General features: G+C 43.5%; 2 protein-coding genes across 5 annotated transcripts in view; one reads left to right on the forward strand and one right to left on the reverse strand.

The window, feature by feature from the left end:
* DENND11 (DENN domain containing 11) overlaps window positions 1–11,211 on the forward strand; it is a 32,505-nt gene extending 21,294 nt beyond the window's left edge. For both annotated transcript variants that reach the window (XM_086884919.1, XM_086884920.1), the window contains exons 2-9: window positions 1,368–1,467; window positions 2,540–2,698; window positions 3,383–3,536; window positions 3,777–3,915; window positions 4,385–4,516; window positions 4,707–4,857; window positions 5,051–5,119; window positions 6,217–11,211. In XM_086884919.1, coding sequence (XP_086741045.1) covers window positions 1,368–1,467; window positions 2,540–2,698; window positions 3,383–3,536; window positions 3,777–3,915; window positions 4,385–4,516; window positions 4,707–4,857; window positions 5,051–5,119; window positions 6,217–6,412 — 1,100 coding nt within the window. In that variant the 3' untranslated portion in view covers window positions 6,413–11,211. The remainder of the gene's footprint in view (window positions 1–1,367; window positions 1,468–2,539; window positions 2,699–3,382; window positions 3,537–3,776; window positions 3,916–4,384; window positions 4,517–4,706; window positions 4,858–5,050; window positions 5,120–6,216) is intronic.
* A 1,396-nt stretch (window positions 11,212–12,607) lies between these two features.
* AGK (acylglycerol kinase) overlaps window positions 12,608–16,726 on the reverse strand; it is a 37,420-nt gene continuing 33,301 nt past the window's right edge. For all 3 annotated transcript variants that reach the window (XM_086884917.1, XM_086884918.1, XM_023937892.2), the window contains exons 14-15: window positions 14,977–15,061; window positions 12,608–13,084 (exon numbers count right to left, since the gene is read on the reverse strand). In XM_086884917.1, coding sequence (XP_086741043.1) covers window positions 12,947–13,084; window positions 14,977–15,061 — 223 coding nt within the window. In that variant the 3' untranslated portion in view covers window positions 12,608–12,946. The remainder of the gene's footprint in view (window positions 13,085–14,976; window positions 15,062–16,726) is intronic.

The raw sequence follows: 16,726 nt of genomic DNA on the forward strand, positions 1-16,726 counted from the left end.
CACTGCAAGCGGGCACTTGGATGCACAACTTCTCCTGTTGCCGTGCCTAACGCTGCTGGTTTTTTTTGAAGTCCTTGCCAGACAGGGCTGGGGGAGGTCTACTGAATACAGCATCTATGTGAGAAGAAAAATAGCCTATTTAAATGTCAGTAGCTAAGCCCTATTCCTGTGCAGGCATATACTTGTGCAGTATGAGTAATGAGACAAAAGACAGGCTTCAGAAATGAGGCCTTAGATTTAAATATCTCCAAAAGTCTTGGCTGAGTGTAAGGCCCTTCCAAATGTACTCTGTCCATGCAAGCACAGCTGGAATGCTCACCCCAAGGAGCAGGGGAAGGAGTGAACCAGTAGGAAGCACCTTTGTGCTGCATCTGCCATTGCATTATCATGAAGAATTTTGGTTTTTTTGTCTCATTTTTAAAACTAAGCCACATGACTCCAAATGCTGTGGGCAGACTGACAGAGAACAGAAATATGGTGGGTAAATCTGGAGCACATCTCAGTGCAGTGGGAATGTCCAGGTGAGCAGGTTGGGCTCTGAAGTGCTGGCATGGGAAAGTATGAGAAATCACCCCTTTTTTTGGCCCATGGTAGACTTGTTGGACTTCATTTGCTTTAGGGACATTTTGTGACTTCTCTGATATCATCTGTTCCAGGATCAAGCTCCTCAGGTGGCCTTTTCCCCTGAGCAACTGCTTTCTTTGTGGCTGGGTTGGTAGGTGACAGATGTTTGCTGATCTTGATCTAGCTTGTAATTTATGTACTTTTTTTGTTGGCTATTCTAGCATACACAAACACAAGTACTTGGATCACCTCAGCCTCCATACAAAGCTTCAGCTAACACCTCCTATACTAAAGAAAATAGGAGAGATTTCAGGGAAGAAGCGATGACTTGGATGATGGCTTAGGGGTTTCTGTTTGACCAGGCCTGCCAAGCACAGGCAAAGAACAATATTGGTGGTGGTGTGAGCTATCCTAGGAACTCAACCTAAAGAGCAACAGTCTGTCCTTTGGTTCTTTCTGTATGGGATGGATACTTGTGTAGACCAAAGTTTATCCACCATCAGGTAAAATCATAGCTGCTCTGTGACTAAGCTTATCAAGGATAAACCCACAAAATAGCACTAGCTTCAGAAATGTCCTGAAGTGTCTGTGTGTTGTGCTACAACAAGAAACATTTGCAAGAGATGTGTGAAATACTGTATGTCACCTACTGTCTGTGACAATTTAGGAGTTTAGGAGTTGTGTCAGGGCACTGTTACAGGTGTCCCAGGGTTAGAAAAGCAGCAACTTGCTGTTGATGATGTATGCATTTTAGAAATGAGTACTGTATTCAAGCTTATCCAAATTAATTTGCTTCTCTGCAGGCAACATGGTGGAATGGTGTTTACCTCAAGATATAGATTTGGAAGGTGTGGAATTCAAATCCATGGCAAGTGGGTCCCACAAAATCCAGTCAGATTTCATGTGAGTACATCTGAGCTGTATTACTTCTTCCTTTCTTAGCTGTGCATCTACACCACCAGCTCTTAATTCAGAACATGCAACAAAAGTGCCACCTAAGAAGCTAGGGTCCTGAAGAAACTTGCTTGCTAAACTTTCTACCTGAGCCAAGGATACTTTTCAGACACTTTCAGTATCATAATAAGTACCAGCTACCTGCAGGGATCTGCTGTATGACTGCTTTGCCTATGGAAGCCAACTGGGGCAGGCCAGCTTCTCACTGGTGTGCAAATTTTAATTTGAATTTACTGGACAAATGATCTGCACTGCCACTATTGAGACTGTCAGCAGAGGCCTAGGGTGAAGGGCAAGGAATGGCAGAACTGAAATGGGAAGGATTTTGCAGGAACAGGACTAGGAAAAATGTTCTTAACCCTGCCAGGGCTTTTGGTTCCTTTAAATGTTGTTATAAAGAGGTCTCGCTCACTTTCTTCTTTGCTAACTCCTTCAGTGGAAGCACATAAGAGGAATTTTCTGCATTCTGCTAACCCAGTGTTGCAATGCAGCAATGTTTTGCAATGAACTGCATTGTCACAATTCCTTTTGGTCAGGAATAACAGTTACTTTCTTAAAGGCATGTGAACTGAACCCTTGCAGTCAGATAATCAGAGTGTGCTTCAACGTGCTGGCACCCAAAATATGACCAGGTAGCTGTACTGTACTCAGAACTGCACTCACTGCAGGCTTCCTCCTTGGAGGAAGGGCTCTGCACTGACTGAATCATGCATTCTGTTGGTCTTCCTTCCAAGTTATTTATTTATTTGCATTCCTTACTGGTCCTTATTCCTGACATGGCTGGTAAGGGCTTTAGTGGGAACTCCTGGGAACTCTTGCCTAAAACATTTTGTCTTGCTACTGAGAAGACTGGAGCATCCAAGGCCTGTCTTCAGCCCTTCAGCTAGCAGGGTGGGATTTCAGGGAGTTCCTCAGAGAAGAAAATATGTTCCCAAATCAGTAATTTTAGCACTCAGTTACCTTTCTTTCTCCTTCTTTCCTCTTTTTAACACTAACCCTTCTGTCAAACCTTTGTCTCCAGTTATTTCCGGAAAGGGCTCTGTTTTGGCCTGGCCTGCTTTGCCAACATGCCCGTGGAGAGTGAGTTAGAGCGTGGTGCTCGCATGAAGTCCGTGGGCATCCTCTCCCCTTCCTACACACTGCTGTATAGGTACATGCACTTCCTGGAGAACCAGGTCAGGTAAGTTCCCGTGGGAATGAGCCTGGCCATTCCCCACCTGGGAGAGGAAATGTTCCTTCTATGGAGAACAGTTTTAGGCAGTGAATTCAGTGGCAATGCTCTGCTGTGATTTCCTTGGCTGGCTATTTCTCCAAGAAGTATTACAGGTTCACAGTGTGAAGGAGACAAGGAACTGATTAGCAGCAGTCTGTTCCTTCCTAACAGGCTAGTTAAATGCTACCCAAACCCTAGTTATTGTGGCAGACGTAAGTGTCACAGGGAGAGTTGAGAGAACAAGAAGTTTCCTTTTCACCCTCTGAAAACCATTTCACTAGGGGCTTACAAAAGGCTTCTAATTGTGTAATGGTGATCCTGGCTAGCTGTGTGCTTCAGTTGTGTTGAGTGGATCCAGCAGCAAAAATGGTGATGGTAGAAAAGAAAACTGTTCCTAGCTGAGTATATTTAAAACAGGACCAGTAGTATGCACAGCCCAGGTCGCTGCCTGTGTCAGTCCCATGTGCATTCTCTGGCTGCACTGAGAGCTGGTAGTCCTGATGTTTGTTCAGCCCTCCTGGATGAGAGTCTGTGCAACTGAGGTACCCAGGATCCCTTTTAGCTGGGAGAGCAGGTGTTTGCTGGGGGCGAGGCACTAAACAAAGAGTCTGGAGACACTACAAATCTCTCCTTTTTTCCTTCCTTTTCCAGACACCAGCTGGAGATGCCGGGGCACTACTCCCATCTAGAGGCATTCTATGATGACAAGAAAGGAGTTCTTCCTGATAGCAAGGGCACCCCCAGCTCTCAGCAACCTGTCCACTGGCTGCCTTCCATCCACAGATACATGTACCCAGAGATGAAGGTGAGGCAGGTGCCTGAAGCCTGCAGGAATGGGCAAAGGGCTGCTGCTCCTTGCTGGTGCCTCATACTCCTTTATGTAAGCAGTCACTCCTCCGCTTTGTAGGCTGCTTTAGATAAGATTTTGTTTCTTGGACCGTTGCAAGCTGCGTGCTGGTCTTGCTCCCACATTTAGACTTAGCATCTGTGCATGTGTCCCTGTTTCACCTCTGAGCTGTTTTCTTCCCTTTCGCTCCACCTGCAGATCACACACCCTGCTGGCTGTATGTCTCAGTTCATCAAATTCTTCGGTGAGCAGATCCTCGTCCTCTGGAAGTTTGCCCTGCTGCGCAAGCGCATACTGATATTTTCACCACCCCCAGTTGGAGTTGTCTGCTATAGAGGTATGTTTCCAGGGACACTGCAGAGCTCCAGTCTAGTAGGCTGAAACATTGCAGAAATGCCCATGAGTGCTAAGGGGACAGACATCAGGCAGGTCTTCAAAATCCATTCTGACTGTGCTTTGTGAAGATCCCGCTCAGTCTGCATTTACACGTTTCCTACCAAATGCTTTTCTTCAGGCCTCGTGAGTGAGGACACATCTGGCACTGTCAAACTCAGTTCCTGTCAGCACAGGACAATAAGAGCACTGACTGAATTTGTGGATTCTAGAATGTTGGATTCCCATGGGAGAACTGATTATTTCCTATGCAAAGCAGGATGTCATCACTTGAGAAGTTCTGGTGTTCAAGGGCATTTCAGAGCTCTGACCATTGTTTTCATAGAGGCCTGCGGGAGAACTGGGCAAGTGGGGTTCAGAGTGCCCATGAGGGAAACCAAAAGCATCTCAGGATGTGCTTCTCTTGTCCACAGTGTATTGCTGCTGTTGCCTTGCAAATGTTTCTCTGCCTGGTCTTGGAGGAACTGTCCCAGAGTCCAAACCATTCTTCTATGTGAATGTGGCAGACATAGAAATGCTGGAGACAGAAGTATCGTATGTGGCCTGTAAGTATGATGGATTAGGCATGATGTTTTTTGCTTCAGGCTGCAAAATGTCTTGAGACACCAGACTGTGGAATAGAACCAATGAGAAATAGGTTGTGCATAGAATGACTAACTATGCAAGCAGGAGAGAACAGTTGGTCTGCTGGGAAAGCAACATGCTGCACTGAAAAATCTTCTCCGATTTTGGCAGGTACAACAGAAAAGATCTTTGAGCAGAAACGGGATCTCTATGATGTCTATGTAGACAACCAGAATGTGAAGACGCATCACGAACATCTGCAACCACTCCTGAAAATTAACAATGCTGACAAGGAGAAGTACCGACGGCTCAATGACCAAAGGTAATCACAGACGCCTGGGTGGTCCTGATAGGAGACGTGGAATAAAGAGGACCCTGTTTCTTCGTGCTTTCCTCCTTGTAGTATTTTCAAAATATCCCACTGGTTCAGCTAATCTCTTGAAGATTCTGGTTATCTCATAAAGCTTTCAGGTTCACAGTAGGTGTGTGTAATTAACCCGTCTCCCTTCTCTCAGGCAGATGTTAATGTATTCTCAAGAAGTGGGTGAAGATTGCAGCTCCTGTGAAGAGGACCTTTTCATCTTGTGAGTGGCTACCTCTAATACTTAGTTGGACACTGCTACTTTTAGGGAGCCTCTTGCATTCATTTTGTGTTGCACTGTTTGGCATATTATGAAACAGTGTGTTTGATATAATTCCATAGTCAGGTTTCTTCCTCTAGGGCTCCAAAAAGAGACTGGCTCTCTCCCTCTTCAGATCATTTTCCTTTCATTTTGAGAAGCCAAAATGCAGTATCCACTGGGGTTGCTTATGTACCGGGAGGGAGAAGTGAATTTTAAAAACACAATTAGAGATGTAAGAATGCCCTGGCAAACCTAAGCACCATAGGATTTTTCTTGCCAGAACAGTTGGCTCTGGAAAGCACAATGTTTGTGGGAAGGAGGCAGTGTACCATGCTGGGGGTTGGTACAGTGTGGAGATATGACCTGCATGTGAAGGACTGGCCCACTGATGTGGCTGACTTCATACCTGGCAGTCACAGGAACCAGAACTGGGTGCAGAGTAGGAGGTACAGAATTACATAAATAACACATGTCTACCACCTCTGAAGCCCTTCACTGCCTGTTGCTATTCACACTCTGCAGCAGGTAAGAAGTAATGGCATGAAACTTTGTGAAGGGATGTCAGGGCAGAGCTCTGATTGTTGAGCTTCACAGGTGTAGCCAAAGCTCTCCCTGAACAGCTTTGAGCGTTTCTAGGAAAACAACAGATAAGGAGTAGTGCTCACTGGTGTGCTCTGCACCAGTAATGGAGAATTTATTTACCCACGAGCTTATCAGATGGGTGACAACATTCTTTCCTCCTTTACATTGCGGCAGCTGTAGGTGTGATGTACCTGCTTGGTGACCACAGAACACACTTTAGCTGATGACTGGCTTCTTCTGAGGGAAATGCCACCCACAGCTGGGAGCACCACTGTCAATTAAAAGCTACTGCTTTATCTTTGTTTATTCCGAGTCACCCATAGAGTGAATGGAAAAGTATTACCGCATCACCTAACAAAGTGGGATCCCTGGCTGAAGGGGGTTAAATGCAGTTCTGGGGCTCTGCTGCCTGTTTGTTAAATACACTGTCTTTTTGGAGGTCCAATGCAATTGCTTTCCCTGACTTCACCCTGTAGGTTTTTCATGGAGCAGAACAACCGCATCTTCCAGACGCTGATGGAGGTGTCAGCCAGCCAGGACAAGACACTGACAGCCGACCACGCACGAGGCATGGGCCTGGATCCCCAAGGGGATCGAAGTTTCCTTATGGACCTCCTGGAAGTGTATGGCATTGATGTTATGCTAGTCATTGACAACCCCTGCTGCACTTAAACCAAGGGCAAGAGAGATGGGGAGCAAAGATCACTTTTTAAAGACTACCAGACATTGCTTAGGAGGATCACTGGAACTCGCCACAGCCACAGTAATTTAATAACTTTATATGGAGAGTATTTATAATTTTAAAACAAAATGTGATTTTATTTTCTCACACTCCACTTCCCAGTGAGTACCTGCTCTAGGGTTCCTTTTGGTTTTGTCTCCCATTCCCTTTCATTTGTGTTTTTCGTTTTGTCTAGCTAGGACCAGTGGCACCTTTGCACCAAACCTCACTGTTGCCAGTGATAGCTAGGTTTTGGCCTAGCCTGGATACCTGAAGGCTGATGACTTCAGGAAAGCACTTTGTTTGATGACAACCAATGTGAAATGCTATAGCTGAGCTTTCAGACTTGGCTGGAAAATCCTCCTAACAACTCCCCCTTCCACTTGGGGACTGAAGAGGGCTTCAGCACAGCCCAGTCTCATAAATAGCTCCTACCGAGTGTATTGGTGGGGACAGTTAAACCAGCGATAAGAACCAGGACTCCTTTAAACACTCCTCACCCATCTTGAAGGTGAATTGGAGTAAAGCCACCCTTCCTTGTAAATGGCAGAAGCAAGTTTGGGATCGGGGATGCTACAGGATCTTCTGACTTTGCTTACTGGAGCAGCACGGTTTCACTTCCAGCATCTGAGATGATCTAAACTGGCAGAGACTGCATCTATCTCATAGCTGGAGAAGAGCACCCTCTCTTCCTCAATCCATCCCACCAGCTCCTCTGGTTTTTAGTTGCATCACACCTGCTGCTTTGGTTTAAAATCTTCAAACCAGCAAGATGGTCTCCCATTTAACAGGGACCAACACCACTGAGCCACTTTGCAGTCACTTTGTTTTCCAGCCTCAGCTTGGATGGTGCTGGGCTGGAAGGGGTAGAACAAGTATGCTTTAACTAGTGTCACTAGCCCTTCCTTTGTAGCTGATGAGACTTGTTGCTCCTTTGCTTTAAAACTGTCTGCTAATCCTCCTTTTGTTGAGCCTTCAGCACTGCCTGTTGCTTTCCATGTGAGACAGAGAACGTACCTTTCAGCTGGAACAACTGAAGTTTGCAGGAGGTTCCCTTGGAGTTTTGTATTCTTAACTGGCACAGCTGCTAGGAGCAATGTTTAAAAGCAAGTCTTTTTTTTCTGGGCAGAGCTGCAGAACCAGATGAAACAGGTATTTTCTTATGCTGTGGAAAGAACAGGATTCAGTTCCTGAAGGAGTGACTAGTCATTACGTCCAGGAAGGCTATCCCAGTAAAGAGTAATCCCTTTGCCATGCAAAATCCAAGAATGGTACTGGGGGTTCTAGGTGTGACATTCAGCTTTGCCCCAAATCCTTCAGCCAGTAGCAGTATCAGCTTCAAGCTTACTGTTCTTCCTGAACTGTGGCTATAGCTGATGAATTGCTGCTTCTAGTTACAGATTTCAGCACCCTTGGAGGCTCTCTGTGCATTGTAGGAATGCAAACTGTAGCTGATGTATTAGCTGATTGTCCTAGCATTTTATAGGATGAGACAGAGCCTGAACCACTGAGATCTCACCCACTCAAAAGCAGGCAAGCACCTTTTTGAAACAGGTGAAACAAATGTTCTCCAAGCATACCTTCTGTGGATTGTCTCCCTCTGGAAGGGAGAAATTGCTCCTGCAATTTGCCTGTCTCTGAGCAGTCACTGCTCTGGCTGCTTTTTCAAGGCTTTGGATGTTTTTGTAGAGAAGAAAATATGCTGTTATTCATACTGTCAGTTGCTCACAACAATTGTAACATCATCATACTTAGAAGGGTGGGGAAAAATATGTAGAAAGAGGTAAGAACAGCTGAGTATCATTTAATGGAAAGACCGATCTCTTTTCCTTTAGAAATAGCTTTGTTATTAAATTGACATCTGAAGTATAAAAGTGGCCAACAACCTGCACACTTTTTCTCTAACTTCCACTTCAGTTTTAACATGCTGTCTGCAGGGACGATCCCTGAGGAAGTACAGCTGAGCTGCCCTTGTATTGCTGTCACTTCTTCAGACATAAAAAGAAAAAAAAACAGAACAGAAACTAGTAGTCTCTAGCAATTTCTCCTCTCACTTTCTTGAAGGTTTGCTACATAGTTTAGCTGTGGTCAGTTGTTAATGACTTTCTATTCTCTTTGTCAGTAGTTCTTTTGCTAAACTAAACAGAAACAAACCTTTGAGTTAACATGGAAATTTTACAGTTACAACAGCCAGAGGCTTTCTAACACCCTGCATTAGAGCACAATGCTGTTTACAAGTCCTGTAGACAGCTCTGCCAGAGCCCACCAAGCAGAAGCTCCTGAAATTCCTATTTGGCATGTACTAAACCTCTACTTTCCAGAAATTAGGTCTTCAGTTGTCAGCAGTAACATGGGTGAAGCACCCACAGTACAGATTACTGTAGAAGTAGCATCTATGTGCTACATCCAGTGGGATGGCTGCAGCCTATTTTCTTCTTCCTCGTAATTTTGCATCCTACCAAGTCTTTCTTGGCAGACAACTACTACAGAAGTCAGAAGTTGTCCGACAGAAAACAGAAAAAGACTTTTCTCTCCGAACCCTTCCTTATTTGATTAGCTGTAAAAGTGCTTTCACCTGCACTCCTTTTCTAAAAGATACTGCTTTTATTTTTGTCACATGTGAAAAGTCCCAGAGAAATGAGCAATGGGTACATAATAGAAACAAATTGTTATAGCTTGGGACATGAAGGACTGTTCTGTGGAACTAGTTTAACTAAGTCTTATCTTTCCAGGAGATTATTCAAGGTAAAACAGTTATATGCAGATACTCAAAATCCCCTCCTAGGCACTCAATTGGCGCTTTGTTGGGTACTACCAGCTGGGAGCCATCTACTTGGGCATGTTTTGAAAAAGAGGGAGCAAAGTATGCCCAAGATAAGGGTATTGCTGATTTCTCTTCTCCCTTTGAAGTACTTTGCCTTTACAGTGGTGCCTTCAGTTTCTTGGGTGTAATGCCTCTGGTCACTTGCTGTGATCAGAGCCCAGGTTTGAATGGTGGTTACAGTAACCAGATCTACGCTGTGCCCCAGCTGTTCTCCAAAACAAGTCCTTGAATAGCCAGTGCAGGTTCTCAGCTGGTACATACTTAACCAGGAGAACAAGAGCTTCCTAACTGCATCTTAACTCAAGCTGCACTAGAAATGTGTAATCAAGCAATGAATTATTACTACTTGTACTATCTGCATTGAAGGGTAAAGCTTATGACAGACATAAAAGCTCAGTTTTCAATCTGAACAAGCAACATCATGCCAGACATTTAAATCATCCAAGAGTCTTCTCACTGCAAGGTTAGGCCAAGCTGCATAGAGCCAATAAAGAACTGTAATGGATACTAAGAAGAAAGGCACTTTATGGAATCAGAATTCAGATTTGTCTTACAGCCATGCTACTTACCTTCTTTCCTAGCATACACAAGGTACTTACTGCAGTGTATCTTACAGCCAATGGTCATGGCTTTCACAGGAGCTGAGCTTGACTGTCCACCGTCCTTATGGACAGAAGAAAGTTCCATCACCTTTTCAAGTAGCTCCCTGTACAGGCTATTCAGTAAAGCAGGGCTATGGAGATACCCCATTTTAGCACCTGTCAAAATTAATGAGCAAAAGGCTAGGAGTAGCTGTGGCCCTCCTGGCCACAGGCTATGCTAAGGACAGGCATGCTTCACTCTGGGAGGTGGAAAGACAGTGGCTCCTGGAATACCAGGGCAAGAGCACTCTATCATAAAGCAAAAATCTAGGTACAAAGCATGCACACTAACCCAAATTCTCATCCTGGCCATTACTTCTAAGTTAGTTGCTGTCTTCTTCCCATCTTCCCAAAACCAGTGGTGTAGTGAGTATGGGGAAAGACAGCATAAATTTCTTTTATGAGGGACTGGAATGTATTGACTTAACAGTGTGATCTGTCTGAAACAGGTTACTAAATGCCTGTGAACCAGGATTTTAGATCTTGGTTAATGCAACATGCCATTCAAATGAGAATGTTTAAATGTGATCAAAATAAACAGGTGCCTTGAGGTGGTCCATCATTAGATTGTTATCCTTCCTTTTTATTTATCTTACAGTGTAAGCCCTTCTTGAATGGACTGTAAGTTGAAGCCAGGATAAGTGTGCTTATGAGTGGGACCTAGGATTCTACTCCTCCTTCTGTCTTGGAGTCTGTACAAAGAAAGTTTTTTGTGTTGCTGTCAGACAGAACTGAGTCCTTTTCTCAACACTGTATATAGTGGGTTTCAGCCCCTGCCTATTTTATGTAGTATCTGTCTCACACCTCTCCTCTGAATGTTACAGTTCAGAGGTCTAGAATTACCCTATACTGGAAGAACTCTGAACTGAGAGGAAGGAGAAAATTACTTGAATGCTATTTATACAAGTTACTCAACTTATGCCAATATGAGTATTTAAATACCGGCCTGTGTCTCAGATGATCCTTGGTACTTTAACATCAAAACAGCATCAGCAATACCAATTCTGAAGGGATCTCTTGGTTACCCTCAGGCAAGGAATCACATTGCAATGGGAGCTATGGAAGAGAATTAGTAATTTTCCCTGTAAAATGATACAGATGAACAAGGAGCCAGTTCTCACCATCTCACCCCTTGCTACAACCTAGGCTGGTTGTAATTCTAACAGCTCTGATGTTTGCATCTTGCAGATGTGTGGTTGCTCCCATAGACCTGTGGCTCTGTAGAGAAACTGCTTACTAAAAACATGGGTATTTTTTAATACAATTAAAGCTTACCTTTTTGAAATGGCTGCTGCCTTGTCTTTCCGGCCACTGGAGAAAAAACACATTGCTGATTTTATTACAGAAACATCAACTTGAGGAAAAACTCCAGTGGTGAGAACTGCCCTTGACTCTGAATGAGCCAGGGGCTGCAGCACAATGTCCCAGGTGTCTCTGTGGCAAGCAAAAAGAGCAAAGCACAACCACCATGCTCTTTGGAGAGTGACCCAGGGCCCCACTGGGCACTCCTCATTACTGCAGACCAAAAGATGGCACAAACCAGGTCCTGTCACCAGCGTAACTATGAAAAGGAACTAGCAGGCTTCTACCCCCTTTGATCTCAGTCAAGAGTTATGGAACAGCTAGGGCTGGAAGGGACTTTAAAGATCACCTATAGTTTAGGTAATTTGTCTCTCCAAAGCGTAGTGCAGGGAAGAACAACATTCAGTTTGGTTTCAGCATCATGCAGAAACACAACATTGCTTCCCCTTTCGAGGCATTTTTCCTTTAAGATGTCTCCAGCAGAGGATGCTGTTGGAGCACAGGCTGCCAGGATTCAGTCCTTGAGAGATGCTGGAAGCCAACTCACTTGTGTCTGTATTTTGATAACAGCAGAGAATCAACAAGTGAATTTAGACTAGACCACAGCATAACACATTGACTACAGACAATCCCATCAGAAAAATAAGGATCATTTTCTTTCTTCCAGTAAGCAAGGCAGAATTATGTGAATTTCCAAGTCAGAATGAGGGCAACAGACAAGCTTGCCTAAGTCAGTAATACTTCCTTTCAGCAATTAAAGCAAAGCTATAAACAAAAGCTCATAAAAGCAACAAAACCAATTATGGCACTGAGGCTCAAGGGGATGGAGGTGGCATATGGAGTGCTGAGCACTGTTTACATTAGAGAAGAGCAATCAGACACAATAAATAATAAACGTTATTTGGACGTCCTTATTGGCGTTATACTACTGCGGGAATAAAAGGAATACTTACAAAAAAAATGACTCACTCAGCTTGTTAGAGAGTCTTTCCAAGTGTACTTCACACAGCTTTGGGTCAATGATGTTTTCCAATTTGCTTCTGTGCTATATACCTAAATTGATCAAAGGAATACACTTCTACTATATAATTACTGGAACCCTGTGCTGTTGAATCTGGCAAGATGAAAAAAATTAACATAGATATCTTATCCAGATACATATGGGAAATTTTTAAACTTGCTCCAAAGCTTTGTATCACCAATCTCCAGTTTATTTTGTGACGGAGTAGATAACCAACCATCTGTTTCAATGTGGCAATTCCAATATTTCATAGAATTTCTTAGCATTACTCCCCTACAATTTTTTTTTTCCCAGGATCTCAGGTTTTGCAGGATTTTTACATGGGTAAGTAAACCTAAACTCAGGACACAAGGACAAGTATACTTAAATTTTACTTTAATATACAATTGCATTACAGCAGTAGCATCTGGCACACAGCACTCAGCCTGTAGTGCTGTAAATGGAACAATGATGACTTCTTAAGGGAGGGGGAAAAGAACGATGCCATCAAGTTAACACGCATTTTTCAGAATTTTCATTTGCATTTTTAACCCCTTTGAGACCAGTTAAATCATACACTTCCGATGGAAGTACCTCGCACATAAAAACAGCCAAAAGGCTTGTTAGTCTCATGGGGTTAATCAAGTTAGTTAGGTCTCATGTGCCCTGAAGAGACCCTAGTAAGACTGGTGAACACTGGCCCCTCTGCCATGAATTCTCATTGTACTGCTGCCTGCAGCATCTGCTGTCTCATTCTGGGATCACAGAAGAACCGGAGTTTGCGGGGCAAGAGCTTCACCTCCACAGGCATAGCTTCATACTCCTCATTATCAATGCCAAAGGATCCCTCAGTGCCCTGTGTGCAGATAACAGTTAAACATCAAACATTATTTTGGCAAGGCTGTAATGCTGATTTTATTAATACAATACAGTTGCATACTTAGCACACTCTCAACCAAGATGATCCCCTGCCTCTCCCTTCCAGCCCATTTCCTCTCCACAATACAGGGAGACCTATCATTCAAAGCACAGAATGTATTAAGAATCTGGTGCATAAGGTGTTACCTCACTTAGTTACTAATTAGTGATAATTAAACGCTAGGAAGGTCTAATGACCCACATTGTTTACACTGAAGGATTCTTTGCTATTGGAACTACAATTATGTGCACTTAGATCTTGGGTCTGCCAGTGGTGACATAAACTAATCTGCAGAAATGCCTGTTAAGTAACTTCCATTAAATCCATGTTACAAACCCCTTTCAGCATTGTTTTACTATATTGATCTGAAACATGAGATGCAAAGTAATTTACTGGCCAGGAATTAGTCAGAAGTAGAATTTTCTCAAGTGTTTAATGCTGATAAAGTCACCATGTGATTAAAAGCATTCATCAAAATGGCAGGCTGACTTTACCTAAAAACAACTTCAGTGACTGCTCTGCATGCCCTTGACTCATGGGAAGGCTGTGCTACGTGGGTATTCAAACCAACTCCAAGGGAACTGGGACACCAGAGCAGCACAGACTAGAGGAACTGGTACAAGTTCTGGCAGTCAGAGGTACAGCAAAGCAACCCACCTCAAACAACATGAGCTGGTGAGACTCATCTGGGCTGCTTCCAGTTCCTTCACTGGAGCTGGGCCATGGAGTTGAACACTGCTCTGTACCATGCACCCATGTTCTGAAGATCTTAGCAGCAGCTGCAGTATGAACAGCTGATTTTATACCACAACCCTTACTTATGGCCCAGCTGTACTTAGCCCAGCACTGCAGAGTATTCTTTCAGAATCACAAATCTGCCATGATCTGAATTCAGTGGAAGTATTAGGATGCTGGTTAATCATGACATCATAATTCATGATTTTCACTTGGTAGCAACAGATTTTTTTGCCTTTCAACACATTCCTTCTTCCTTAATATGGAATTATTTTGCCAAATGACAATCACTTGAAGACAGAAATTATCTATAAGATTGATTTCATGTCCTTGTAAAAACAAGAAACTGTCCTCCCAGGGCTGCAATAACAGCTCAGAGGCAGAAAAAGACACATCTAAATTACGCAGTCAGACACAGCTTTGTCTTTTTTCTCAGTTTCATCATTTCAAAGTTTTGAGGCATTTCCTTGTACCAATCTCAGCTCCTCTGCCCTGTCTTACCCTCTTTTGTCTCTAATATTTATCTTCTTCTCTACAGCACAATGCCTTCTAGGGCAAAAGGTACACATATTCAATGCTAAGGAGAAGATCCATGTATCACAGCATGGGTCTGTTGGAATCAACAGTGGATCATCTGGTCCAGCCTCCCTGTTCAAGCAGGGTCATCCCAAAGCACATTGCACAGGATTGTGTCCAGATGATTCATATCTCCAGTGAGGGAGACTCCATAACCTCTCTGTGCAGTCTGTTCCAGTGCCTGGTTATCTGCACAGTAATTTTTCCTCAGGTTCAAGTGGAACTTCCCGTTTGTATGCAATGCACTCAAGTAAGAGACCCTTTAACCACCATGACTGTCTTCATAAAAGATCTGCCATTATTTCCCACCAGAACAAAGCTCCCCCTTCAGGTTTACAGACCACCTGGGGAGCTGCAGTGTATCTGTCCTGGCAAGGGACTCATTGGCTGCGCTATGGAACTGAGTGTCTCACACTGTAATCAATCTCCCAGATTTAGAGTAGGAATTTCTTGAAGTGCAGCATCAACAGGTACAAGAAACAAAGTGAAAGAGTTTTTCAGCTCTCTCAGCTTCTCACCTCTGGAAGTTTTAAGATGCATCTGCTGGCTTGGATGTGCTGACTCCCTTCAGGGCACATGTGTGGATCACGCATCTTTAGAGTTCTGTCCAAACCAAAAGAGAGGTAAGGTAAGGACATGCTTCCTTCAGAAACAGCCTTCTTCAGGGATGACATCTTGTTGTGGTAAATCACTATGCATTTGGTAAACTTAGAGGAGATATAGATATAGATATGTATTTGTGGGTTTAACTGTGAAAAACTACAAGAGTCCTTCCCTCTTCTGCTGCAGTCAATGCATATCAGAATGCACTGACAGCCTCCAACCAGCTTCTGCTCTGAGGCTCACTGAATGTATTTGAACATTGAGCAGTTTTGTGCTCTTCACTTCCATGCTGAACTGTGCACTTCCTGCAGTGACTACCATCTCCTGATATCTCATGCACCTAAATTTCCCAGCAACCTAAACAACCTAAACCAAAAAAGACAGAATTATAGTTACTGTGAACCATTAAATTACTATCTAAAAACAAAAAAATACCCCACGTTTTTCATATCAACACCAATCAGCATGACATTTCTGATCAGCTGCTTGTGTTATCACTCATGATAAAAACCCCCATCATTTCATCCATTCCAAATAACATATCCAGTTTTGACAGCTTCTCTCTTCTTGGGCCTGTGAGATTCTTATTTATGTACTCTACTCAGATAAGTGCTGCTTTCCTTCCTACTTCTGGTGATGTCAAAAGGGAGCACATGGAATGCAGTTTCCTGTCTTGGAAAGTTGGTGCTGCACATGGTCTTTTCCAAGGCTTAGGCTGCTGTCCTGTCACTGGCTCAGCTGTTAGAGAACAGTGAGTTGTGATTCCTTTTCCCCACAAGTGCTGCTGCAGGGTGAGCACAAGCTCTGGGCTGTGCTGACCTTCCTCTGGCCTCCTGACTGAGCACACACATAACCTTCTGACTGACCACCAGCAAAGGGTACACTGCACCCCAGGCAGCAGCCTCTCTGTTTGGGCTCCTCTCCTGACAGACAGCAACACACAAATAGCAAAGAGAACTGCACAGAATTACAGTGTTAATACATCACAACTCTCAAGCATAGCACAATTATCACAGATATTTCTCTAACAGGCAATGCCAGCTGTCCCCAAATTTCCATCTCTAGAGTGATATGAAAGAAGGGTATATTTAAATATTGCCTAGGAAAAGAACATACAAAAGCATGCCAGAATCTCCCTGTACACCAAGTCTTCTATGCCCTAAGGAAAGCAGCAACTCTAAAGTCACAGAAAATCCCAGAGAAAGAATATGAGAAGAGAGGGTTGAAACAGGAGATGAAAATCAAAGACAAATCAAGAAAAGCTAAGGAAAGGGCAGGGAAGGACAGAAGCAATATTAACTGTGGAAAGTTTGGTTTTAATCAAATATGTATACACTGAAAGATTGATGAGTGACTGTGAGGGAATGAAACATCCTCCAGCAATATAAATTATAAATCTTTGATGGTATGCAATACAGTCAGTTTATACAGTGCTGTACAAACAAGCAGCAACATTCCCCACTTAAATTTTAACCTGCTTGGAATTTATCATACAAGGTCCTAGATACTAAATACATACAAGGCATACTCTGGTGAGAGAGCAGATATTTTTGGTCAATGAAGGCACATATGCCTTCATTGTCGGGTCAAGGTAAGCTCAAAAGAGCCAAGACATAGAATTAAAGATCAATCAAAGTAGAATACTGGTAGAAGCAAATAAGACAC

This window comes from Cyanistes caeruleus, chromosome 4 (assembly GCF_971803275.1).
Source record: "Cyanistes caeruleus chromosome 4, bCyaCae1.hap1.1, whole genome shotgun sequence".
NCBI lineage: Eukaryota > Metazoa > Chordata > Aves > Passeriformes > Paridae > Cyanistes > Cyanistes caeruleus.